General features: G+C 39.7%; 1 protein-coding gene across 1 annotated transcript in view; it reads right to left on the bottom strand.

Annotated features, from left to right (window-relative positions):
- The window catches only part of kiaa1549lb (KIAA1549-like b), a 58041-nt gene that overhangs the window by 26998 nt on the left and 4626 nt on the right, over nt 1-26417 (bottom strand). Inside the window, 4 exon segments of the mRNA XM_029428610.1 lie at nt 1225-1340; nt 1463-1954; nt 5236-5515; nt 5517-5599. Coding sequence (XP_029284470.1) covers nt 1225-1340; nt 1463-1954; nt 5236-5515; nt 5517-5599 — 971 coding nt within the window.

Consider the following 26417-nt stretch of genomic DNA (forward strand, 5'->3'; position numbering starts at 1 on the left):
AATGGTTTTGGCACAGTATGAACCATGATTTATTCCACAAATGGCTAATCCCCCAGACATGAAGATCATTGTGTGTGCACTGGATCTGTTTGTGTCATCATCATCGGTTGAAATGCTGAGGTTGGTTTCCCCCTGAGTTTTTGTTAAACCAAAATCTGATTTAACAAAAAAACAGTGCCTTCAGGTCCACTGCTGTGGTAAGATTGCCTTTTGGTGAAGTGTGATTAAGAATTGTAAAAACAATAATACATAAAATGGAATTGGAACGACAGTTCTAATCTATAGCACTGCAGTCCTTATCTTCATCTTGTTTTAGTGTTGGTACAGTTACTCAAATATGTGACACCTACTGTCTCCAGGGACACATTCAGTCAACCTCATTTCTATATTAGTCCTCATCTCTTCTCACATAGCCTACATGAGGGTCCTTGGTATGAGTGTCTAATTCACTCCATGCTAATAAACCTCCAGATTTCTGGTGAGGGCACAATTAGGAACTATTAACTGTTCACTAGTGTTAGAAAACAGCTTGATTATTCAGCCAAGCTCGAGCAACAGTCAATCAACATGCTACACTTATTTAAAATGCGTCAATGGAATAAAATGTAAAAAAAATAAGAGAGCACTAGTACTAGCACTCTAGTTTTACTAGATGTATGTGGTATATGAGTAAAATGAACATTTTTGTTTTATTCTATAAACGACTGACAACATTTATTCCAGCTTTCAAATGAAACTATTGACATTTAGATCACTTATTTGTGGGAAATGAAAACTGGTCAAAATAACAAAAAAGATGCATTGGTTTGAGATCTCGATTAATGCAAAGAAAAAAAGTTCATATTAATTCTTGAACAACACAATCCTAATGTTTTAACTGGAGGAGTTCAGACAACCATATTTGGAGTATTATTCCAATTTCATATTCCAATCACAGCTTTCATGTGTTTTGGCATCCTCTCTTTCGCATTGCTGTTAACTGACTTTATGCCACTACTGTTGTCTTGATCACATTCCTGAGCGTTCAACACATTCATTAGGCCTCAAAGATACACACAATGTGCTTTGGTGAGAAACATGAAATGTATACATAATTCTGTGTTTAAAAAAAGACTCCACAGGGTATCTTGAATCTATACAAATTGAAAAATGGATGTGCATATCCATTAGTGGAAGAAGCTGTATTTTTCTTGAGTGATTGACAGTAACTGATAACAGTCTGACCTGTGCTTGAGCAGATGTATCATTCAGTGCTTTTCGGAGGCCCTGACTTAGTCCCCTTCGCAGGTTCTGCCTCTGGATGCTGTCCAGCCTGTTTCTCCTCACATAGATGGAAACAACTAAGAGAGATATAGAGACAGAAAGAGGGAGAAAGCGAGATGTACACCGTACAAAACATGTTAGAGAAATAATATAATTCACAATTCTTTTTTTTTAAGACTGTGGGGAAAGTATTGTTTACCTGTTTTCACCCACAATCTCTCTGTGATGTTGCACTGCTGTGGTGGAGCCTCTGTGGTGGTGGTAAAAGGGGAAATAAAGATGGTGGTGGCCCCCCAGGGAGGGCTCGTTCTGGGGACAGGTGGTGTGAATGTTCTCCTGCTGGTGTGAGTCCTGGTTGCTGTTGTGGTGGTAGTCGTTTTCCTGGTCACAGGCGCGGGCTGTGGTGTGGCAGACAATGTGGTTCCGGTAGAGACTCTTAGGGAAGGCATTGTAGTGGTGGGGTTTGTAGTTTTGGTGGCTGAAGCTACAGTTTTAGTGGTAAGCAGAACAGAGTCTGTCGGGGTGTCCTGTGGATGGGGCATAGATGATACCTGAGATGTCCTCTCTGTGGGCCCAGCAGAAAGGGTAATTCTGACTGATTGAGAGGGGGCTAGACTGGCCGCTTTTTCTTTGGGGAAAGTGGGCACAACTGCTCTGGATATTCCAGCAGTTAAATCATCCGTCCCCGCCTCTGTAAGGACAACAAACATCTCAGTCACTTCCTCTGAGCGATCGGGATCTATAGATAAGGTCAGACTTGGTGAAGCGGATGGAAATGTGGCTTTCACAGTCACAGAAGATGATGCAGGGCCTGGGTGCATGCTTGTTTTCATTGACAAAATCTTACCAGATGAATGTAACGTTGACAATGATGTGGGGGGTTTCATATGTGAGGAGGACGACGTTTTGATGCTACTGTATGAAAGTGGTGAAGTCGCTGAAGATGATGATGATGAATGAAATGAAGGAGATGATGACCCCAGCTCTGTTGGAAGGGTTAACCCCTTCAGTTTCAAATCAGTTATGTTTTTGATATTGTCAGTGTCAGTGAAATTGAGCGCAGGGTTGTTTGAAAGTGTGACAGCAGCATCAAATGCATATTCAAGAGAGTCAACATCTGCCGGAGGGGGGCTGTGCTTGCTCACCAATGCAAGAGAAGAAGCTTTTGAAGATGTTACTGAGTTAGTAGTTGTGTGAGGGAGGGGCAAAAAACCATCTGAACCCCATGCTGTGTTTACAGTGGCTCCGTGCTGTACATCAACAGCCACAGCAGATCTGAGATTAGCTGGGGACAAATTCTGTTTTCTATATACAGATGTGCCTTTAACATATGTAAAAGATGGATGTTCTCCAACAGTTGGATACAATGAATTTGGATCACTGCCCACTACAGTTGGATCAGTTGAATTCAATTCATGCACTTTACCCTCTTGTCCGTCTTCCAGCTTTGGATGTTCATACGACGGACCATCTGCTTGTAAATTAGAATTTGACCTATCAAAGCCAGTAGATGTATTTTCTAATTCAAAGGCAGGGCTTTGAAAAGACACTGGCTTGGTGGCTTTCCACTTTGTATATGGTGCCATTAGTTTTGTGCCAAAGCTGAAAATAGCACCAAGTGATTCATTGCTGTTGCGTCCATCACTGGAGGAAGTAGTTGCAGCAGAGAAAGCAGTGGAGGGAATTGTTCTTTGTCTGCCTAAATAAAAATGTGATCTATCACTGCTCACAGTGGTGATTGGTCCTTGAGAGAGAGAAGCGGAGTTTGTCCTCGAGGAAGGAGCAGACTGTTCAAAACGTCTCGTGAGTGTCAGATCGTCCTTGCGAGAAAGACTTTTAAGAGGTTCAAATGCAGCATCAGAAGTTACTGGAGAAAAAGGGATTTCAATGGGAGATCCTTTGCCAGAACCTTCAGAGCGTTTATTCAACATGACAAGATCTTTTGTAGTTATGAAAGATGGAAACTTTGTTGTGAACTGACCTGATGGAACACCTTTCTCGTAAAAAGAAGTGTCTCTGATTACAGTAGACTCCTCATTCCCATTAAATAAAGGAGGAACGGACCTATTTGCAGTATTTCTGAAGAAGCTCTCGGTAGGTGTCTTTCCATGTGTCATGTGAACATCTGAGGCTGGTGACGTCTCAATGTTCCCTGCAGTTGTTTCCACCTCGAAAGTCGACGGTACACTGCGACCAGCTCTCTCAGATTTTACGATATGAGCAGAGATTTCAGCCAAGGAGACTGTCTGGTGAGATTTATTGGGAGGTGGAGTTAGATCAGATGTTGAATAAAACTTGTGGGGAAATTTAAGTAAAGGACTTGTTTGGGAAGATCTTTGTGAGGAGGTTATTTGGGGTGATAATGAGGCTTCGGCTGGGTCTGAAAAATTAACCTCACTATTGGCAGACAGGCCAGTGTTGTCTTCAGTGGTGTATGGGCTGTGACTGAAAAACAAGGGCAATAAGTGTGTAGGCCAAGTCGCGTGTGAGAGACTTTTATACATGGTTTTATAGGTTATATCCTTTGCTAAACTGACTGGCATCGCTGAACCAGAAGGAGACCTTGTCCCACTATTTGAAGAAAATATAATTTTTGGCATTGTCCATACTCTAGGCTCCTGAGTGATGCCCTTGGAAGACCCTGTTTGTGTTACAAATTCTTGAACATTTATGGCTCCATAACTTGGCATATGAAGAAAATATGAGTCTGATGTTAATGACGTTGTTCCCGTTCTGGTGATCGAACTGAGGATGGAACCAGTGGCGGAGTCCGGCCTCGGCCCTGTAAGTGAAAGTGAGTTATTCGGGTGATCTTGATCGGAAATGGATTTGAGCTCTGCTGCTGCTGCTATATCTTCCTGGTTGTAATTTATATTGAGGGTAGGAACTCTGAGGCTGCCATGACCTGCTGCCACCAGTAAATCACCAGGATTAAATGCATGCTCTGAGGACACCATGCCAGAGAGGATAGGTGTGACTGCAGTTTCAGAGAGAGATGTTTTACCTGCTGGAGTCTCAGTAGGTCTGAGACTCATCGCTGGTGATTCAGTTGGATTACCAACATTTGAACTGAGAGGCGACATGGTTGTTTCTCCAACGCTTTTGTGAACAAAAGTCGGACTATCTATTGCCGTCTTTTTTTCCTTTTCCGCATACGTTCTTTGATTTAACATCTGCTGTGTGACATGGCTCGAAACTGAATAGTCTTTAGGATGAGCAGACAGCAGTGCTGATGTGGGATTTTCTAACGCTTCCTGCTGCCTTTGAACAGCTTGACTCTCTTGATTGGAGTGAAATGAGGTGTTAATTTCAACAATATTGGCTGATAGAGAGTTCATACCTGGGTTCTGGCTTTGAGTGGTTTCGTATAAATCTTTAAAAGATTTCCTCCATAGTTAGGAGTAGAGTATGATGTGTATTTGCTAGTTGCTGGTGTCCTGATCACTTTTGTGCTTGCACTCCTTGTGTGTGCTCCACTCACTCCATAGATTTTATCCACTGATGAGTATAATGAGTGTTTTGTCACTTCATTGCTCTTTTTAATGCTGGTTTCACTTGGAAAGTGTGATGGTTTGGTTGTTGTGCTTTGCAGACCCTGTGTAACAGCTGGTAGGTCAACATATGTGGAGTGTGCGGTTGTTACACTGTCTGTCCAACCCAGAGACGCTGCTGGTGAGGATGTCTGATGGGCAGGGGTGGACACAATCCTTTGACCTTGGGATGAAACGGCTTTGTTTGTCCACCCGGCAGAAGATGATAGAGAAAATAAAGACACTAAGGATGATAACACAGAGGAAGTGGATGGAGCTGATGAAGACATTGATGATGACAATGAAGAAGACGGTACTGTTGATGATGAGACATTCCTGTTTCCATCTATAGAGGAGACATGTGATAGCCTAGAGACAGTCGATGCCATGGAAACAGCCTGAGGTGGTGAGGTGTGCTGGTGAAACATGCTGGAAGTCAGACCTGAGCTGCCGGGGGGGATCCTGTCTCCCGCAGACCACGATGAGGAGGACATCTTTGAGCTGGAACTATGTGAAGGCCATTGGGTGGTTTGGGTCTCGTCCCTGGTGATGGTTGACGAGGTTCTGCTTTGATCCAGGCTCACTGGATGTTTGACAGTTCCTGCCATGACGGTTAAGACAGACGAAAAGGCAGGCTGCCCGGATAAACCTTCCCCCTCAGACTCCGAGTCTCCATCTGAATGGACGACTGAGGAAGGCACCTCCTCCACCATCGACAAGGACAGCCAATGAATGAGCAGGAGCAGCTGTGACTGCGGAGTCGCTTGGTGAAGACGAGAAGCCAGAGGCATCATAGGTGGATTTTTCTGTTAACAGAAATTAAAGTGAAAAGACAGGTTAATATTTGTAATCATAAACAAATACCTAATTTTAAAGCTATGTTTAATTTAATTTCTAGCGAGTCCATTGAAATGTTAATACATTTTTGGCACTGTATTGGTCGGCCAAGTGGTAGAAGGAGAACACACAGAATAATCTAACGTGTAAAAAGATTTTATTTTGAGTTTCTAAAACATCAATAGTTCAGGCTGGTTCAGAAAGTTTGTTAATAGAAAGGTACAAAAAGCTTACAAAAGAAGATACACCTTAAAAAACAAAACAAAATAAAAGTTAGACAAGGCCAAAGGCTATAGAGAAGATAGCAGCAAGCTTCCAGCAGGTCTACACCGACACTGAACTGAACACCTACAACTCCAACCATGAACTTCCCTTGAGGAGCTTCGACACCCTTGCTGTTAAACAGGAAGCTTCTCCTACAGACAAACCAAAGTTCGTCAAAAATCAATTAAGAGTTGTGACAAACGGTACTGAAATTTGAGGCAGATATTGATATTTGGGAATTCTGATAACGATATATCGGTTGATAGTTTGTTTGTTTTTCTGACAAATGCAAAACATAAACAAACATTTTACAATTGAAAATCCACTTGTCAGTGCTCTCTGGACAAACTATGAAATGGTGACACTGTTACCAAATGACCTCAAACCTAGTGCGGCCTTTCCGTACTGCAATTTATTGTTACCTGTCGCCAACATGTCCACACATACTGATATATTAGCAATAAGCTATTATTGGCTGACACATTGGACTAACGCTAGTTTTGACAAATCACCATTTAATGCTGTTTATCCTTTCTATTTGGTACTAATGCAGTTTTAAATGTAGGGAATCCATTAAGCAATTCTCATGGGTTAATAAGCCATTAAGTCTGCAGTCATAAATGTTAATAAATAGATTTTAGTTCAGATGTTCTGCAGCTCTTTTCAAGAAGTGGTCAAATGCCCAATTGAGGTTCTTCCTCATAGCTTTTAAAAAACAAAAAGTGGACGTCATTCTCGAGAAGGATAGACACCAGCCAAATGTTTATTTTTCCCACAACCTGGCAACCCAAATACTGTTCTTATCACTGGCTCACAACTGATCTATAAAGCATTAGTGAATGATTTATGAAAGCCATTATTTACAACTTGTAAACCCATTATAAAGGGTGCTTTATTAGAAAGTTGTACCAAATTCCTGTAGTTTGTAAGACAAAAAAAGGAACAAAAATGACACAGTGATGCTCTGTCCTAATTAAATGGCAGTGTGAAGAATCGTACTGCCTTAGGGGTGTGCGTAGTCATTCAGCCTGCATGTCTGCACAGAATTACCTTCTCTAAACATGACAGATAAAGCCATTACAAAAAGCCAGATATGTCACACCACCATGTAAGACACCTGATTCAAACAGTACATGTTTGGAGATAGCTGGAGTTGTACAAATCAATTCTGATGCTGTTAGATAAGCTGTCAAAGTTAAATCACATATCACAAACTACTCACACGACAAGGTTTGGAGGTGTCAACACACCCTTCTAATAGTCAGACAGTACTGTGCAGTGTACACCAAGGGCAGACATTTATGTATTCCCAAAGGAGAGAAACATCTTCAAAGTGGAACAAGTAGAATTATTCAAGAGATGGCAAGTATAGCTAAGACAACAGTGGTGTGTGCCTTTACAGAAATTATGCCTCAATAAAAGGCAAAAGCAGAGAAGAGATATGGAGGTTGATATTACAGTAACTATCATGAAGATGATGGAGGTGATAAGCGCACCAAAGACGGCCGACATGGAGTTGTCTCATCCGTCCCTGTCCTCTCCTCTACTTTCATTCTCAGCACATCCTCGACACATTCAGAGGGGTTCTTTTATCCATTTGTAAAGCTTTGCAGTCCTGTCACACCTTCCACCCCCTCAGCATGTTTCTCCTACTGAAGTGCATCCAGCCAGCACTCGCATACAAGCGCTTCAGTGTTAGAGGGACCCTTTTCATGACAAACAGGTACCTAAAAGAGATACTCGCATATCAGTCATTTTTACTCAGGCTATTGTCCATCGTCGCTTAAATGAAAACAGTCTGAGCGTAAATAAACTTCTGAAAATGTCCAGCACATTCTGTGGAAATTACTGAGGCCCTTGCGTCCATGTTTTCTGAATTACATGCATGATGATTGGCCTAAGGCAGTGTGTACTCACACGCTGGCACTGTAAAGCTATCTAAAAACAAATGTTCTGTCTTTAGATATTTCTTAACCATTAAACGTAAACTGTAATAGGATTTAATACTTAGAAATTCAGTAACAGTTCCAGGTCACGAACTCAATGTATTCTTAAATGTCACCAATATCCCAGAGAATTGGCACATTGCTTTTTTATAATTTGTTTTCAGAGTACTAAATCTCTAAATTTCAATAACTGCCACCATTCATTTCGTAAAGACAGCCCCCTTCATGCTGTATTTGCTATCCCCCTTAATTCCTTTTCTTCAACAAATCACTAACATGCTCAGATGTGATTAGTGAAATTGCTATACTTCAATTTCTAATATATTCTTAAAAAACAGTGACATAAAACAAAGGGTGGGAAAAGGGGGAAATGTATTTCTGTGTTCACAAAAGTGCTCTAAGATAACAAAAGGATATTTATCCTGCTTCAAGGCCACTAGAAAAGTCAAACCCCCCTAGTCATAAAACTGAAAGAACTTCCTGCCCCCCCCCCCTGATAATGTGCTCAGTGGCAACATGAATTCGGGTGTGCGGGACGGAGGCCAGTCCGAGTGGAGGTGTGGGGTCCTCCTGTGGTTTGCCACCTGCTCGGACAGAGCTGAGCATATGGGAGGATGTTAACAATGGACAGGAGAGGGGAAGGTGTGCAGATAAAAGGAGATGGAGGCAGAGAGAGATGAGAAGGAAAAAAGCCCCACCAAGACCAGAGAAGTAAGTGCAGCAGTTGGGTAAAAGAGTTGTACTAAGATGAGAACATGATTGGATTTGCAGTGAAGTGTCTGCAGGTCCTTTCCAAAGTAACTTATCCTCGTGATTCCTCATTCCATTAAGCTTCGGCCTTAAAAGCAAAATAACAGATGTCCCATTACTACAAGTAATACTACATGTTGTAATACTTTGTGCTATTAAGTCAACTTGATTATTATATGTAGGGTTGACTTTTCAGAAGCAGTAGCACTAAAGAGTCAAGAATTTAAAATGACTTCATGAAGAATTGATCAACAACTATTTTGATGCCTTAATTGTTTTAGTGCTCCATGAGGCAAACATACACTGGTTCAGCTTCTCAAGTGTAAGAATGGGCTTTCTTATATGTAATGTAAACACACAGGGTTTATGCTTGTTGGACAAAATAATCCATTTTAAGATTTCACCTTGGGTTATGGAAAATTGTGTTTATTTTACTATTTCTTCTGACATTTCAAAAAGATTAATGGATCATGAAATAATTATTAGTTACAGCAGTGCGAACCATGAGAGCTTAACAAACCAATATTTTCTTTAGCCTTAAACCCCACCGACTCGCTGTTGGGTCAATCTTTATTACAAACTGGCGCTGTGCAACCAAACATTGATTCTTTAAACCCACAGAACTTTATCTGCATCAATGTTTCAAAAATGCCAAATATGTCAGGCTGAATATTGGGAAGCTTGTGTAAAATTATGCACAAGACTAGAATATTATAATCTTTCTATTGGATAGTTGGTGTTGAGTTTGAATATTTCACTGAGTGTAAAAAGTCATATAGTGTCAACAAGCTAAATACAGAACATCTACATATGTTATTGTCAGGCAGAATGGAAAAAGAGGATTTTTCTTTTCAACTTTAAAGCCACTTTATGAGAAATAAAAGAGGAAAACTGATAATGGGATTAAATAACAATGTGATGACATCCATATCATTAAAATGTTTAGTTTTACTTTAGCCAGCAGACAGCTACATGATCCTGACATGTGTCTAAAACCTCCTGCAACCAGCGGACACTAACCACAGACCTCATTTCCACACTCATTTTCCCCCTCTGCAGCCAGCACTATCTTTGAGCTACCAGGACACAGACATGACACTGCCGGCTGCTCCCTATGTTACGCTCATATTGTACACTGCTTCTCTTTTTGCTTTGAGCTGTTTTTGTTCCCTTGTGTGAGGAAAATGGTAAACAAGAGAGCATAATTCAATAGTGAGGTGGATGGAACCCTGGGAGCAGAGAAACAAATTTAAGAAGCCTTGTCAACTGCTTCTGAACACGAGCCTCAGATGTCCCTGCTGTGTTTTGGTAGTTTATGGAAGGCAGCAGGATGTACGACTGCTTTGAGCTGTTGTTCTATCAAAATTAGAATTAAGAGCAGAACAGTAACTTAACATACAGTATGTAATGCACATGCCCTCTGTGTTTTGTCTGTGTGTCTGTGTACGGAGGCATCATGTCAGTGCACGGCTGGAGGAGGATGGAGGCAGTGATGCCAAGCACTGCTGAGGTGACAGTATGGATGGGAGGGAGGATGTCACACACCCAGCATCAAGTTTAGTTTTTTTTCTTCAGCGGATGGTGCAAACTGCACAGCAGGCTGAGGCACACATCAACTGTCTGGAACACAGCCCAACACACACTTAACCCTGCAACCGCGCAGAGGATTGCACATGGTATTAAAAGAGATGTTCGTTCATTCCTCCATTTATCACTCCTGGTAAGGAGGGTACAGTATGTTTTCTCGACTGTTTGTGGTGCGATTCCAGGAATTGTTTAAAGCCACACTGTAACTTTTGAACAAACTCTTCTTCTTGCAAATCAAAAATATGTATTTATCAGCAGCTGCTACTGCAATACGTGGTCTATTATGACCAGTACTTCATACCAGCTAATGTTAGCTAACTTCAGATAGATATTGAAACCCTCGGATTGACACCAGTGTCCCTTATCATTGATTAAATGATAGGAAACAAATACTTGATGGAAAAACCAGCTCTGGACAATCCACTGACTCGAGGGGAGCAGAGCTCTCTCTCTCTCTCTCTCTCTCTCTCTCTCTCTCTCTCTCTCGCCTCCTGTTTTTCTCCGTCCTCCTTCTCTCTGTGTCTTTCTCTCTCGCTCCAGAAAAAAGTCAGCCCATCCACTGACGCTAAGGCTCTTTGTCTTTTTCAGCCCGACATGTCGACACACTGACTTCTGTCCTGATGCAGCTCAGGACGCTGCAGTCATGGCTCATGTTGTTGCACTCTGTCCACTCCAATTACTGCTCACCAAGGCTGTGCTTCACTCTCCTTGTCCCTGTGTCTGAGCTAGCCTCGTTTAAGATTGGGTGATATGATCATAAATGTGAGGTGATAGCAGTTTGTAAAAGATTCATATTCACGTACAGTACTATAAGTCTGGAAACTAAATTATCCCTAATACTGTAATATACTCTCTAAATATCCACAAAGTAGACATTACATGAATTATTTCCTGTATCTGTACCTCTCTATACATAGCGATACATTAGGATAATGTTCCTGTAGAGCGCCTCAGTGTTTTCTACCGCAGGCACTGGCTCAGTTAAACACACCAGAGAGCCATTATTCAGGGCTTTTAGCGAGCCTTTTGGAAGGTGACAGGGGACACATTCCCTCCGCACTCACGTGAGAGATCGTATATCTGCTGGCTCAAACCCTTTTGGCGAAAATGGACGAACAGCAGCCAAACTAAATTGATTTTTGGACGTCATTAAATTCAGGAATTAAACTGCAGCAACAATTCAGTAGATAAAATGAAACAGACTCTTTTCAATCTTCTTCTTCTTCTTTTACAATGTTGCTGTGTTATGATCGGTACAAAAGGGTTCCAAAATACACTAACAAGTACATGAGAGAAGATGTCAAGTGATTAAGTTGATGCAGAACCAAATGTGCTGACCAATGGCTACTAAATGAATGACGAGATGTCTCAATCATTATTCAGAAATATGCTTATCATTAAGCCACATTTGTGTTGACTATGATGTTGTATGCTCCACTAGCAAATACACTGAAAAACTTTCTTAATTAATTATCTATTGTGGTTCCACAATGAAGCTAATACTGAGCCGGGGCATCACAACTTATAAACATTTTTGGGTATTTTATTTCTTAAGGATAGCACAAAGAAACTAAGATAATTCAGAGGCATTTCCGTCTTTATCTTTTGTCCGACAGCAAATTAGATCCCTAAAATAAACCATCACATCAACAACTACTATATCAGCAGAACGGCGTCTATGAATACAGCTGATGTAAAGCCATGAATGACCGTGAGAGTCAGTCAAATGCATTGATTTTCTTATTCTATTCTATTCTTCTGACAGAAACAAGGGGGCACTCATCCTCTACGCTTGATACTAAAAAGTCAGACCAATAAAAGCCTTAAATATTCTGACAAATATTGCTGAAGGCAAAACTCTTTAGGTAGTTTCAAATAACATTTCTAGAAGTGAATGGACTGAATAAATTCAGCATGTATTTGTAGCTTTGATGAAAGATCTTCTGAAGAAGCTCAGACTTGTTTGGGAGTGTAATGGCTGGGTGGCCTATGTCATATTAATATTAGATAGACATCGCCATAGCACCATCCGCAGAGCAGTGAAGTTAAATGTGGTGCTGTTTTACACTTTCAGAGGAGGAGGATGAATTGCCAGTGGCTACTGTGCTGATGGCTGAGGAGTTGAATACACTTAACCCTTTGCATTGCAATGTACTTTAATGTGTATGAGTACATTGAGGTCTAAACGGATCACAGCAGAGTAAACTCCTACATCTTAAAACTTTACAGAAAACATTTAAAACTGCACACGATTAAGTTCAAAAGCCAGACTGATATTTCTCAGTAACTTTGGTTAGCATGTATATTATAAAAAGTCTGTCATTATTAAGGATTACGAGATCAAGAGAAGTGTTTTAGAAAGCCGTTTTAGATAAACAGCAAATGTACAAAAACATCTACAGCTCCACGTTTTCATTTCGATTTTATGTGCAGACAATAAACAAAGTCTCTCAGCCTCTCCTTTACCCTAACTATGACTATTCCCAAACTGTATTTATAGATGCAGAATAACTACAGAGCATCAAATAAGACAAATATGTTCTCAAATATAAAATAAACTTGTAGTTAAATGCTTTCCCTCTTTCACAAATATTCGTATAGGGCCTACATGTCGATGCGGCTTGTTAAGAGTATTTAAATGTATGTATTAGACTATTTTAACGGCAGATGTTTAGACTTGTCCTACCAAGAAAAGCACACTGTGGAAGTACTAACATTAACGAGGTCTCAGCTCTAATTAATCACACCTGTGTGCTTCCTGCAACGATTTGAAAAACAGTGTTTATCGAGATAGAGTTACTCTACATCTTGTGAAGAATTCTTTTCTTGGATTACAAGTAGACTGGTTGAACTGAGGGAAACTGGGTGCACTTCATCACAGCAAAAAAAAACACTCAGAGTGCACTGATGTTACGATTTAAAGGTACATAAAAATGTACAAATATTTTCAGGCGGAAATACTCCTTTGATGCATGTGGAGCAATCACATGAGACTTCGCTGGGGCAGACGGGATGACTGGAAGTCCGAGAGCTCCGTTAAGGTTCTGCAGGCAATCGCAGTCCCATTAAAACCATCAAAAAGTCATCTTTCACTTTCAGCACCGTGCCCAGAGGCAGCACTGGCTCGTGGACTGTTAAGATTGAAAGCAGAAAGAGCATGTAACAGAGGCAGAGGTATAACGCAAAGGTAAATACATGTCTTGCCATGGAAGCATCATAAAAAATGAAATATAACGATTACATTTATGTTTCTTTACAAAATGTTGTATCATTCAGGTTGTACAAATACAAATACAGTAGAGAGTGAAAAACTGCTCTGATTGTGTATTTCAGAGATGAGGGTTTGTGTATACCATGTTTACATGTGAGCGTTGACAAACCTACAAACCAGATTATGAAATCTGAAATCTGATAAATTAACCAAAAATATCATACATTGCTGTGCCTTCAAATAAGGCTCTCTTGTCCTGGCATAACCTCGTACGAATACACACGTAGTGAGAAGGGACTGTATTAAACTGGAGCTCAAAGCTGTCTCCTGGGGCCGTGTATATCGGAGCAGGCAGGGGACGAGTGTAGGAGTGCGGCTGCACACTGGGGCCGTGATGGGCTCGGGGATTACGAAAGCCATCTGACATGGCAGGCTGTGAAATGACAGGTAGAGGTCAAGGGAGGGCATCAGATGGTGACGAGGCAGCTGACGGGACTGCACGCGTACTGGGTTAATATTAAGGTGTCATCCAGAGTTATGTATTTGCTCTGCTTAATTTTGAACATATAAATACATCCAATGAAGAGGGCATTTGTTCACATAAGGTTGACTGACAAACGGCAGCAAATGTTCCCTGTGGAACTTTTGACCTCCAGTAGCACCATGGTGGGTTTCTATGAGTGGGTACCTGTTTTATGTCTTTCGTGCAAGCACACATGGACACACGTGCACATTAAAAGCACTTTGAGTGTTCAGAAGACTAGAAAGGCGCTATTTAAATCCATTTACCTGTAACATGCACACACGCATGTGGCGTGACTCACAGTCCTGCCAATGGTTTTACACTATTCCACTGATACAGGGGGAGGTAATACTCCAAGATATGCTGCAATGCACCAGCAATGGCAAAGAAGAAGACCGCAAGCTAGTGAGTATGGGCCTAAACATACAGGATTATTAAAAAAAAATCAGTTTTGAGAATGTTTTATAAGAAAGGAAATGTTTTTAACACATTCTTAGCTCTCAAGGACACACACTATGCATGTTGGTGAGTAACGCTGAATGTAAACCTCTTACTCAATATGGCACCTTTTTTTAAATTAACAAAAAAAAAAAAAAGAATCATGAGAACATCTAAAGAGATCTCTAGATGTGTAAGAAAATATATCGCATTTTTGCATTTACTACAATGAAGTTTAATGTTTGATCAAGCATGATTGTCATTGTATATGCTGCAGCTGTTTCAGTATTGGGTCATGATGTATGATTATATACTCAACCTAGATTAGAAAAGTATAGCAATAGAAAGGCAAGGGCCTATTTTCACAAATTGGAGACAGATCCGTAGCCAGCTGAGAGAGATTAAGTTTCATATGTACAAGCATTGCTTATCATGAAGTAATAGTCATTGTGGGAAATAATTGTAGGAAAAAAGGGTATCCTACCTACAGCTACTGGACAGGATGGTATTGGCAATAACAAAGGAGTACAAAATTCAAATGAAGCTACCCTATTAAAACGTCAGATTTACCTTCATGCCAGGTACGTACAGTACTACAATCTAAACATCCCTAAAATAGAATAAAAGTAATGTGTTCCTGCAGAGTGACCTCGCTGAAGGGTGCTATTCAAAAGACTAATACTGTGCATCACAGGGAGGGGAGGGGAAGTAAGGGCTCAGTCACCAGTGACATTCTGGGCTAAAAAAGAGTAGTAGTCTCCACGAGGGGTACTCTGGTATCACTGTTGGGGGAATCACATGGCTTTGCCTCTGACTTTCTAATTGAGCCCTCAGAGAGATTTCAGAGGATCTCAACTAAGTGACAGGATGGTGAATGTGCCTGCCTACTGTGTTTTATACGCCCTGCGCTAATCTTCTGCACACATGTGAAGTCTTAGTCTCCCCAGAGCAACAATCCTTAAAAGGTACAATTCAATTTACTATATTATTGTCAAAATAATATAATTACCACCAACTACTATTTATAAATAATTCGATCATTTTTGCAGCATGTTGCCCTAGGAATTCTTCTTTGTGTGACTGCTTTGTAGAAGAAGGATAAGAGAAATAAAAGTAATGAATAAAGATAAACGGCTTATGAGCTTTTACTCTGTGCGTGCTGGAAGCATAAAACCAAGATTCAAGATTATTTTATTTGTCCGATGGGAAATTTGTGTTGGACATTAAGGCCGCCGCATAAAAAGAACATACAATTATAGTACGGTAACAGTGACGTAAAGTGTATAACACAGACAAGTGCCGACATAAAGTGCATTCATACTCAATACTCAGTCCCTTATTTCACACCCTAAACTCATGTCCTCCGTTTAGGGTGTGAAAGAGTTTTTCTACCTATTCCGGGCAGGCATCATATAGGAATACTAGTTTATGTTCCTGTTCAAGAGATGTGATGCAAAAATCCAACCCCAAAGAACACTTTTAAAAATGCAGGCGGCCAAAAACCTAAATGGTCTCATTTGTTAATGGTCGTAATACTAATTAACCAACATTTCTTTACTCTTCAATAATTCATGTTTCATTTTTTTTTGCACCTCTTGTTTTTGACTTCAATGTCATTAAGGCAAAAAAACATCTTTGAATTTACTGTACTTGGTGAATAAAGTGGCTCTGATTCTGTCACAGTGATACATAATTCATGCCTTCCATGTCGAACCAAATTGCCTCTCAAGTGTATTAACATAAACATGATGCAAAAGAAGGCTCTTAAGTGACATAACAATGACATATTTTAGCAGTTGTCCACCTATTTGTTGCACTAACCATCAAAATGAAACCTTCTTACGCTTGACCTTGATCATACACGCAGAGGGGTGAGCAGCTCAAGCAAACAGAAACTGAATGGAAACCACTAACGTATGATACTGAGCAGACTCCGACCGTGTATATATTGGCGACAGTGCAGCAGAGGTTAGGAGGAGGATGGAGGGACGAGGACAATGAGGGATAACAAGGTGGGCTAAGCTTGTTAAGCCTCCCGAAATCCACACTGGAGTCGAGCACAATAATGTCAAAATGTTTGTAATACAATCACAATGCTCTATAATCTGGGGTCACTACAAACAGCAGGCCACACATTGAGCTGCTCATGTTTCACCAGGTGATGGTGTTTTGACTTTTTGAAAAGGATTTGTGCAAGGACTCATCTAAAAAAACATTTTTGGGTATTTTTTGTAAGTTTTAAATAACACATATTACTCTGAAATGCAAGATTATACTATTTGCCTTTAAGATGGCTAATGCCATAGCATAACAACAAGTCCATTATTAAACTACTTCGATAATGAAGCATTCATTTTACTAAACATTGTTATACTTTTAAGCATGTAACTGCTGGTTATGTGATGGGCATCTCTCACAATGTTATGAGCCAAACGGCAAATGAGTGAATCGAGAAAACAATTGGCAGATCATGAAAATAAATCCTGAGTTTCAGCCTGAACGTGTGCGTCTCTGGAGGTGCATGGAGCCCACACTAAGAGCCACTATTCAATAATATGACCACAGGTTATGTTTTGTTTCGGTGAGTCAGATAGAAATATTAAAATGGCAATAACACTGAAATAGTTTCTGGACTTCATAAAGTACAGCTGCTTCTCTTGTGACGAGAAAAGAAACGCCAAATAACAGTTTACACAACACCTTGAAAATATTACAGCTACAGCATGCTGGTGAGAATAAAAACAAGGCATAGCTGCATTATGCTGTTCACCGTTGCTGAATACCAGGTCGAAGTCGAAAAACAGCAACAACACTGTCCATGCTTCACATCACAGCAATTATACATCTGACCTTGACACCACACAGTCAAAGCAAACACAGAGATCACCACCGACTCCAGCAGGCAGCATGATGGATGAGCTCTCTGACAAAGGCCTCGGCCACATCCTCAATTCACCGCAACACCACCGGGCCGACGGCTGTGTCACACTGCAGCTACAGCTGTGATGTTTTCCACATAAGATCCTGCACCATCATGTCTTTAATGAGTCTGTGTGCTCACGTTTTAGGTATTTAGAGCAGGGAGGTGATCTGAGAGCATCCACCTGAGTAGATATAGATACGGAGTCCTCTCATGTTCCATTGGTTATCATTGGTTTATTAAATTCTGAAAATCAACGGATGTCTGCTCTTAGATCTACTGTCAGGTAGATTACTCTTGCATCATAATGTTAATGTCATTTCAGACATGATGCAAAAACAAATCTCTTTCATTTCTTTTTTTTCCCTCCATTTTGAAAAGGCATGCAATTAAATGATTTAGAAGCAATTATGTAACACTCTTTCTTTCAACTGGGTAAAAAAAGAAACATCTAATTAAGCAAGTTAATAATGACAGTTAAGAAAACAAAGAGCGCTTAGAGGGCATATTCAAAGTTAACAAATAAGTAGAATTTAAAACCATGAAACCTGGCTTTGCAAAGGCTGTCTTATGTAAGTGAATTAAGAATTTAGATAAGAGGAGGTTTTGTTAGAAAGTAGCACCAGAGGTTAGACTCGACGGTGGATAGAGAACCCAATACTCTGTGGAGTGTGAAAACAGATTTAGCTTCTGCTAATGTTTCTAACATCCAGATAGAATACTTTGCTCTAATGGCAATTGCAAAATGAATACTTTAAAAATTGTTTGGCAGAAAGAGTACAAAACACTAAAGTCATTCTTGAATTGTGATGTTGCTTTCGTTCACATACTTTACAAATAGAGTTTGGTCACTGTGTGATCCATGTAAATCACCTACAGTACCTTTCTTGTGATGATTGAAATGTTGTAACACCTAGTGAGTCATCATCAACAGAACCTGTTGTAGCATTACGGACAAAGATCGCTTCAATTTGACTTCCCACGCAACTTCAGCTGAGGGGAAAGAGGTAAAAACTAAAGATGTATTCTCTGTTTCAAGACTTAAAGTTAAAGAGAGATAAATCCTTCAATCATTCTATGATGTTACATTTGTAATTCAAACAAGAATATAAGGGGAACACATATTGGATCTTTTATTTTGACATGCAATTAGGGGTTTGGGTATTCACATTTCAGAGTAGACATGGAAAAATTAGCATTCGGAAAATGATGACGTGAACCTGGTTAGAGAAGGTCGGGGCAGTGTGACAGTCTTGCCTGTAAAGTGCAACACACACTGGCAGCATATTATGCACGTCAAAACACCAGCAGCGATCGCTTCCTGTGTAAGCCAGCACACTGGCAGCAGGGAGCGTTTTTAATGATTTAATAACAAAAAAGACTTGCAGCAGATTTCAAAACCTGTCAAGAATAAATCCAAAAAGTCAAGTAACGGCAAACAATAGAAGAGCAAATATACTAAACACGAGGCGCAAGGCTGGACCCGCAGAAACGAGCAACTAAAGCAGACAAGCTGGCAACTGAGACAGGGAAAACACACAGATCAAATACACAAGAGACTAATCAACTAATGACACATAGGTGTGGTAGAAAACAGGCAGGAAAAGGGCAAAGGAAGGAAGTAGAACTCGACATGACACAAGAGGAGAGTGACTATCAAAATAAAACAGGAAACAAACTACAAACAAACCCTAGGACCATTACAGATCGTCACATTCAAACTACTGTAGCCTTCTTCTTCTCTCCATATGGCGCATATTGTGTGCGCTGCGGACATCATGTGACAAAACACTAGGTCTCAAAGGCTTTTAAAAGGAATGAATACATATCTTCAGGCTAGTATCAGAAGGATCAGCCCCCCCCCCCCAAAAAAAAATACAGTCAAAGCTCCACTTCTTTTGAAGTACAGGGTTGAAAAGGGTACGCCTCACTTTTTGTATAATGATTTATATGGTATCTCTTCTAAGAGATAACTTCCCTACAGCTAAGACATCTTCTCTGTGCTCCACGGGTTGTGTGAGGTGAAGCAGAACTCCACGTCAACACTTGAGCATCAAAGTTCACAAGTATAATGGAGTCAATATACTATTCAATGATTTCTTTTGACTTCTCAGAGACTATTACTGAAAGCGTTTAATGCAGAGAACAGAGAATTTTTTTCTAAATACTAAAAACGTGTCTACTTCAAGGTACTTAACTGATTCTCCTGGACATCGTTCAAGATGTGGGCGGAAAAATAACACAGTTGGAATTGTCAGAGTTCAGAAGAGGCCATCTGCTATGAGAATGTCTTCTAATTCAGATTTTCTTTGGCAGAAAAATTTATAATTTAACACAACGCTTACCAGTCCTGCTTTTAAATTTTGGACGAAGATTATAAATCCACTCACAGAAGCCCACTGTAGTGCAGCAGATTTATTCCAGACAAGTTTAATGGCGAGCAGACAGATTCTATTAAGGCGATGGACGCCCCCAAGGTAGGAATGGCTTATCCAGCAATGCAAGGTAGTCTCCTTTGAGCAGGTTTCTTTCAAAATGAGAAATAGGACAGATCAGTACATATTAAAATGGTGCATCTATGGTGTCATAATAATTAAAGTGTACGCCTTAAAAGGTAAATGCTTTTTCCAGTGTTTCTTTGAGGAAATTACAAATAATTTCTCATTTTTGTCTTTTTTGTGTGCAATTTATTTAATTTTCACTTGTGATCTTTTTTTATTATTCTTTATCAGAGAAAAGACAAAGTGCCTTGATTTTTTTGTTTTTTGATACCCGGTTTTAAATATTAAAACTCTTCTTAATTTTTTGCCAGTTAGTGAAAGATACAAAGTTTTCTTCCATCGTTTGAATCTACCTCTTACTCCAAAGAGTGCCTGCCTGTTCACATCAACCCTAAGCTGCATACTTTGTCCTCTGTCCTTGCAGACTTACTTCTTGAATTGGATATTCTGTCATTCTTCTAATTTGAACTTGTACACCTCCCTATCCCCGCTATGACAACATTTAGTAACACAACTTAATGGGTGCCATCCATGACTCGTAATGACGTCCACTGTCAAGGACAGGCCTGTCTCCTAGGTGACGATATCATTACTGAGACGTATGTATGAGGTACCATGATCTAATACTACGGACATGCTCTTGACTTTCACAGGCCACAACGTGACATTGAATCAGAAACACACACAGTCACGCTCTAAACTGCATTTCACTGATAATTTGGTTTGCTTGTTAATTGAAAAACTGAGAGATTCATGGAGGTAATTTAAGTATGAGCTCTAGATCTCCTGTGCAATATATCTGCACACGATATATATATATATATATATATATATATATATATATATATATTGTGTCATACTGTATTTGCAGCTTCAAATATATTGACGCAATACACTTGAAATTAAGAGACAAATTGAACATCCAATAGAGTAGCTCCATCATTTAAAAAGGTTTAATATTAAAACAAAAGTGATGCTCTCTCTCTGCAGCAGGTTATAAAGTGCTGATAGTGGCACGTTGTGACAGAAACCACACACATACATGAATAAGCACTTGAGGGAAGAAACTAATAATGTATCCAAACTCTGAAGATTGCGTAGACATTTATATATGAGTTTAGAGTTTAAGTGTGTGCCTTGTTTGTGTGCATGCAAAAGGTTAGTTCTCGAGCGACAGTGGACTCAGATTACCCCAGTAATGAATTGGCCTGTGGGGAACAGCCTGTTTCAATTTAAGACTTAAGGGGTTACTTCAGTGCACTAAAGTCAGGTCATAAATCAAATGATTCATGCTATAGATTTATGAATGTGCAGAAAAGTGAGTGCATTTCAAAAAGTGTGTGTGTGTGTGTGTGTGTGTGTGTGTGTGTGTGTGTGTGTGTGTGTGTGTGTGTGTGTGTGTGTGTGTGTGTGTGTGTTGCATGAACATTTTCCTCTTATAGTCATATATATTGGACATTGTTATTTTCCCCTATAAGCGCTTTTGCATAATTTCCAAGAAGTACACTAACAGTATTATATCATATAAACATTGATGTAATCTTGAACCTAGGGTAATTGAAAACATTTATAAAGGTTGTTCATAGTAATAAAAATAATTTGTATCTGCATATGGATATTGTTGTTTTGAAATGAAAAATATTATTATTAATAACCTTTTTTAACCAGGCAAGTCCCATTGAGATTACAAAATGTATTTTACAAGGGAGCCCTGGCCAAGACAGCAGAAATAGAGTTTCAAGCGACATACATGTACACTTTTAAAACACATAAAATTCTAAACATTTAAAGCACATAAAACAAACAACGACAGAGTAGTATGACAGGTGTGTCAGGTGTAAGTTACTTGTTACTTCCAGATACCGAATCAAGTGAGCTATGCAATATAAGTCCATTATTAGTGGATAATGTTTTTCATTCAGGTTAGTAATATACATGTCGGTCATGTCTAGATGGCAACTCGTGATTTGTGAAAATGCAAAAACTCTCTCGGGACTTGCTGCCCAATGACCTTTCCTAACCTTAACCATTCAAGACCAATGCCTTACCTCAACCATCTCGCCAGAGTTTCACAAATCAAAGGTTACAATCTAGACACAATCAGCTAAAGGCCCTGTCACACATATCCGTATGACAGAAACGTATGCTGGCGCATACGAAAATACGTCCAACTTTTCATCGGATCGGATCGGAAAAGTGAACATACACATAACCTATTGATAGCGCATCACTTCCTAATACAAAATGTATCAGACGAATACCCAACGAATGCATAAGATATACAAATATATGGCGTATACAAAATATCAGCAACACGCTGGTGTACGTTGATGTAAGGTAAGGTATAAGTAGTATTCGTTAAGAGCTCACTGTGTTACGCTGGGGTGCGTTGTTGAACGCTGATGTTCAAAATTACCGGACGTAACCGACGTGTGCTTCATAAGATATGCAGACCTTACGTTACGTTAGACATACGTGAATACGTAGCTGAATATTTACCTACGTAAATACAGTACGTGAATACTTAACTACGTAAATATAGTACGTGAATAGCTACGTGACTACGTTAGAGGTACGTTAGATATAGGCTACGTCGGCTGACGGTGAATCCCTACAGCCAATGTATTGATAACGAGTGGATAACCTATTCCTACCCTATGTTAAGATGATGCCTGACGACGGAGTAACTTATTAAACGTGTTTCTACAGTACAGCTAGCGTTCAGCATGTTAGCCGTTCTCCAGCATCAGCATGATGTGAACCAGATGGCACTTTTCCAGCTCCGTTGTCCAGAGGCTCTGATACGTCTTAAATAGGTAAGTGATAAGCTATCAATTCGTTATGTATACGTTATGTATGCGTCAGCTACAACACCGCTGTGGAAAAGTTGGACGTATTTGGACTCTGACACATTTTTTGCTAATTTTCATATACGCCGGCATGTTTCTGCCATACTGAACTGTGTATGTCTGGCGTGTTTGGCGTAACGTTTCTTTTAATGCTATCCGAGTTCAGCTTAGCCCACCCCAGTACTCTTGATGCTTCACTGACGCTGTCATCTTTGCCTCCACTCTAAACCTGCTTCACTAAAGCTAGAAATCACAGTGCGAGCTCCTGAATCTGTGATGTCACAGGGATTTAAAATCAAAAGCATCTCTATATAGACTGTGAGTGAAACGCTGATGTTTCAGAGACATAATATACTACAAACTACAAACCTCTCTCTGCCCGGGGCGAGGGACACTACATGTGCCGAATGAGTTGAGAGCAAAGTCTAAGACTGATGCACTGATCTTGTTGGTTGTTATGAATAAATCCTCACTGAAACTAATATTACAATATTGAATATGTTTCTGATATTGATATAGGGGTATTACTATATGGCAGGAAATTGCATGTAATATTGCATATATACTGTAATCATAAAATGGATGGTTAAACATTCAAAAACTCAACATATCATCATGGTGCGATTCTATTGTAAATCCATAGATGATGAATTATCCCGGCCTCGTTCAAATTTCTATACAATCCAATTAAAGCACACAAAAGAAGTACTCGCATTTACATGACAATATGAAAATGCTCTGCTGGTTGTGGTCATGAGAATTCTCACACTGAAAAAGGGGGTCACAGACAATGTACCATTCTTTGGTAATTTTCTATATTAACATTGACTCTGATGACTAAATGTAATTAGAAAGAGGAAAGAGAAAAACCCAAATCTCTGAAGCTCTACTCAGTCTTTTTCCTCTAAGATGATTTTGTTTGTTTTCCCTTTTACAGCAATACAGCATTTACTGTAGTTAATTGCATATTACACTGTAATGTAGGTCAAATATAACATGACACACTGCACACTTTGCTAAGAAATCTGTCCAGGAGATCCTATATGTGTTAAAATATTACCATACAATTAAATAAAAGGTTATAATCTATAAAAACTAAATGTAGATCAACTAAATTGCATCCTGCTTTAACAGACGGCTAGTTGTTCTGTTATCAGCAGCTCCAACAAGAAAAAATTAAACATGTTTCTGCTCAATGAAATACATGTTACTTTCTTAAATCTCCGTTATTATTAAATCCTCATGTTTCAGTTTTATTCTGAGCGGCTTGTCGATCCATAATTGCAAAAGACTGAGCTATCTCGCCACACTGGTATCTGTTCCCAGGGATCTATAGGTCAAATGTTTCATATATGTTTCCGTGGGTCAATATGTTGAAATCTCCCACCTACAGCTTATAGTCTACTTATGCAATAGGCTACTCCTTAAAACCTACGCAATCAAAGTTGTGGACATTGCAGTTTTCTTGAATTTGGATATTAATATCACCACAGTGGTCAAATGGATTTTTAATAGTCAAACTGTATTTGAAATGTCCAGCTCCTTCGTTCTTTTGCTATTTGAACAGCGAAGATAGCCCTCACCAATCTCTTACGATGTTAATTTAGATCAAGATACACACATGCTCAAAACTCAACACAAAGCTGGATCAACTCAAAACAGAAGAGGAGCAACAGAACGATTTTAGAGGGCATAGCACGTTATAACGTAGGCTAATTACACAAGGTTCAACTTAGTGTGGTCCTATGAGTCTATTCTTTCAATTTTTAAACTCTATGTAGGACTCTGAGCATAGTATCTTGGGAACACATGATCCTAGGAACACAGGGATGACCCCCACTGGGCTGATGGTAAGCGGCTAACTACCCAGTGCTAGCTCGGCACTTCCTTTCCTTGCTGAATTCCTCGTCTATGGATTGGTTCACTCTAGAAAGTTTAAAACCCTGTTTCCAGCAGCTCCAAGCACTTGTTTTTTGCAAACAAACTCAAACAAACCCACTGTACACCACTTGCCCGGCCCCAAACAGCAGACAACGTTAGCTAGTGTACAAAGATGAACTGCTAGCTAGCTACAGACCAAGATACTTGTCCTTTAAGTTGGTGCAGCCCAAAACAGAGCAACAAGACTTAATATTGGATTTATGTTCCTCAGGAGGACAGAAACACGATACCAATGGGACGATAATATTGTGTTGTGTCTGCTACATTGTAAGATAGGCAACTGTTTGCCAGGATGTTAGCCATAACACCGTTATAAAGTAGGCTAATACTGTCAGGGAAGTGTGATTATTAGCTTGTTGTGGAGTTATTCTCCTGTAGTGGCTAAGAAATGATGAATGCAGCTTAAATGTAAAAATGCAGTGCATTGATTGTATTACAGACAAAATTAACAAATCAACAGGAATTACTGAGTAGCTAGCGTTTCTTGCTTGTATACGTTGCGTGAGTGTGTGCCTGCATGCACACTTTGCTAGCTGCTAAGCATGTAACATTTTGAAGGCTCAGTGTAATAAATGTCTTAGTATGTGTCAGGGATCTCACATTCCCTCCTCCAGCAGTTCAAAGGGATTAGCTAAAATGCCACAGTCCACAAAGGCATCTGTGTGAAAATGCAAAGCCTACAGCTACACTTAGCATTACCCTTAGCATTTCTGATTATAACAATAGTAGACAAAAACTAAATATGATATAATGACAGTGACACCATTAAATGTAACTGATGACCCCGTATGTGAAAAAGCTAATTTCCCACTCTCCATCCTTCTGTATCGCTCATTTACACACACCATAGATCAGAATCCTGGTCTGATCGAGCCTCATTCACTTCTCGTAAAAAATCTTCTTGAATTTTTAACATCCGTATATTTCACTTTCCCATGAAATCACTCAGTTACAGAGAATGACTTCATTTATTCAAACAAAAACCATCATAGTCAAGGCCCTTATCTTAGCCTATATCTTACAGAGCCATATCCTATAAATTACACTTTAAATACAATGTTAAAGGACTTTTAAAGGCCTTACACACTGCTGTTCAAGCTTAAACACTGGATAAACATATTTGTTTGGTTCACTTGGTGTATCTTCCGTGGCTGAATTACTGGTCTTGAGAAACAAGTTGAGCTAAAGAGATATTCACCAAATTGTATTTTCAACTGTATTTAAAGTTCATATTTGTTCTTAATATGTTCCTTAAAGTTAGGATCAACTCATATATTAACTTAAATGTTTTGTATCCCGTTGCACACATTTAGATTGATTAAGTAAACCATTAATATAGCCTGTCCTAAATTCATTTCTAGGAAGAAAAGGTTTCTCAGGTTTGCATTTTGATTAAGTTTTAGTTTTAAAGGTCACACACGTGGATTTACCCTTTCAGACAGACTGAAGGCGATCTTACAATTTGCGACAATTACTGACTTTATATATTGGTTACTTGGCTCAGCATAATTTGAGAGATTTATTAGACACAAAACAAGTTGTTATATATTCAGATGGGGGTCAATCTTGAGAACTTAAAGGGGTAAAATCTGACACTCCTAAATTTCCCAGAGAATCAGGCATTTTAATGTCTTCTGCCTTGGTACCGTGTGATGCGGTGTGATGAATGGTGGCCTTGTGAGGAGCAGTGTGGTGTCCTAATAAATCAGGCAGCCTGCTGTCCTTTCTCAAGCAGCAGCAGAGCCAAGGTTTCGTCTGCCATCAACCTGCACCAAACAGCCAAAACACAGAGAGACAGACGAAAGAACAGAGAAGCGCAAGAGGTACTGGAGAGAAACAAACAAACAAACACACACA

This window comes from Cottoperca gobio, chromosome 3, assembly GCF_900634415.1.
Source record: "Cottoperca gobio chromosome 3, fCotGob3.1, whole genome shotgun sequence".
In the NCBI taxonomy this organism is placed as follows: Eukaryota; Metazoa; Chordata; class Actinopteri; order Perciformes; family Bovichtidae; genus Cottoperca; species Cottoperca gobio.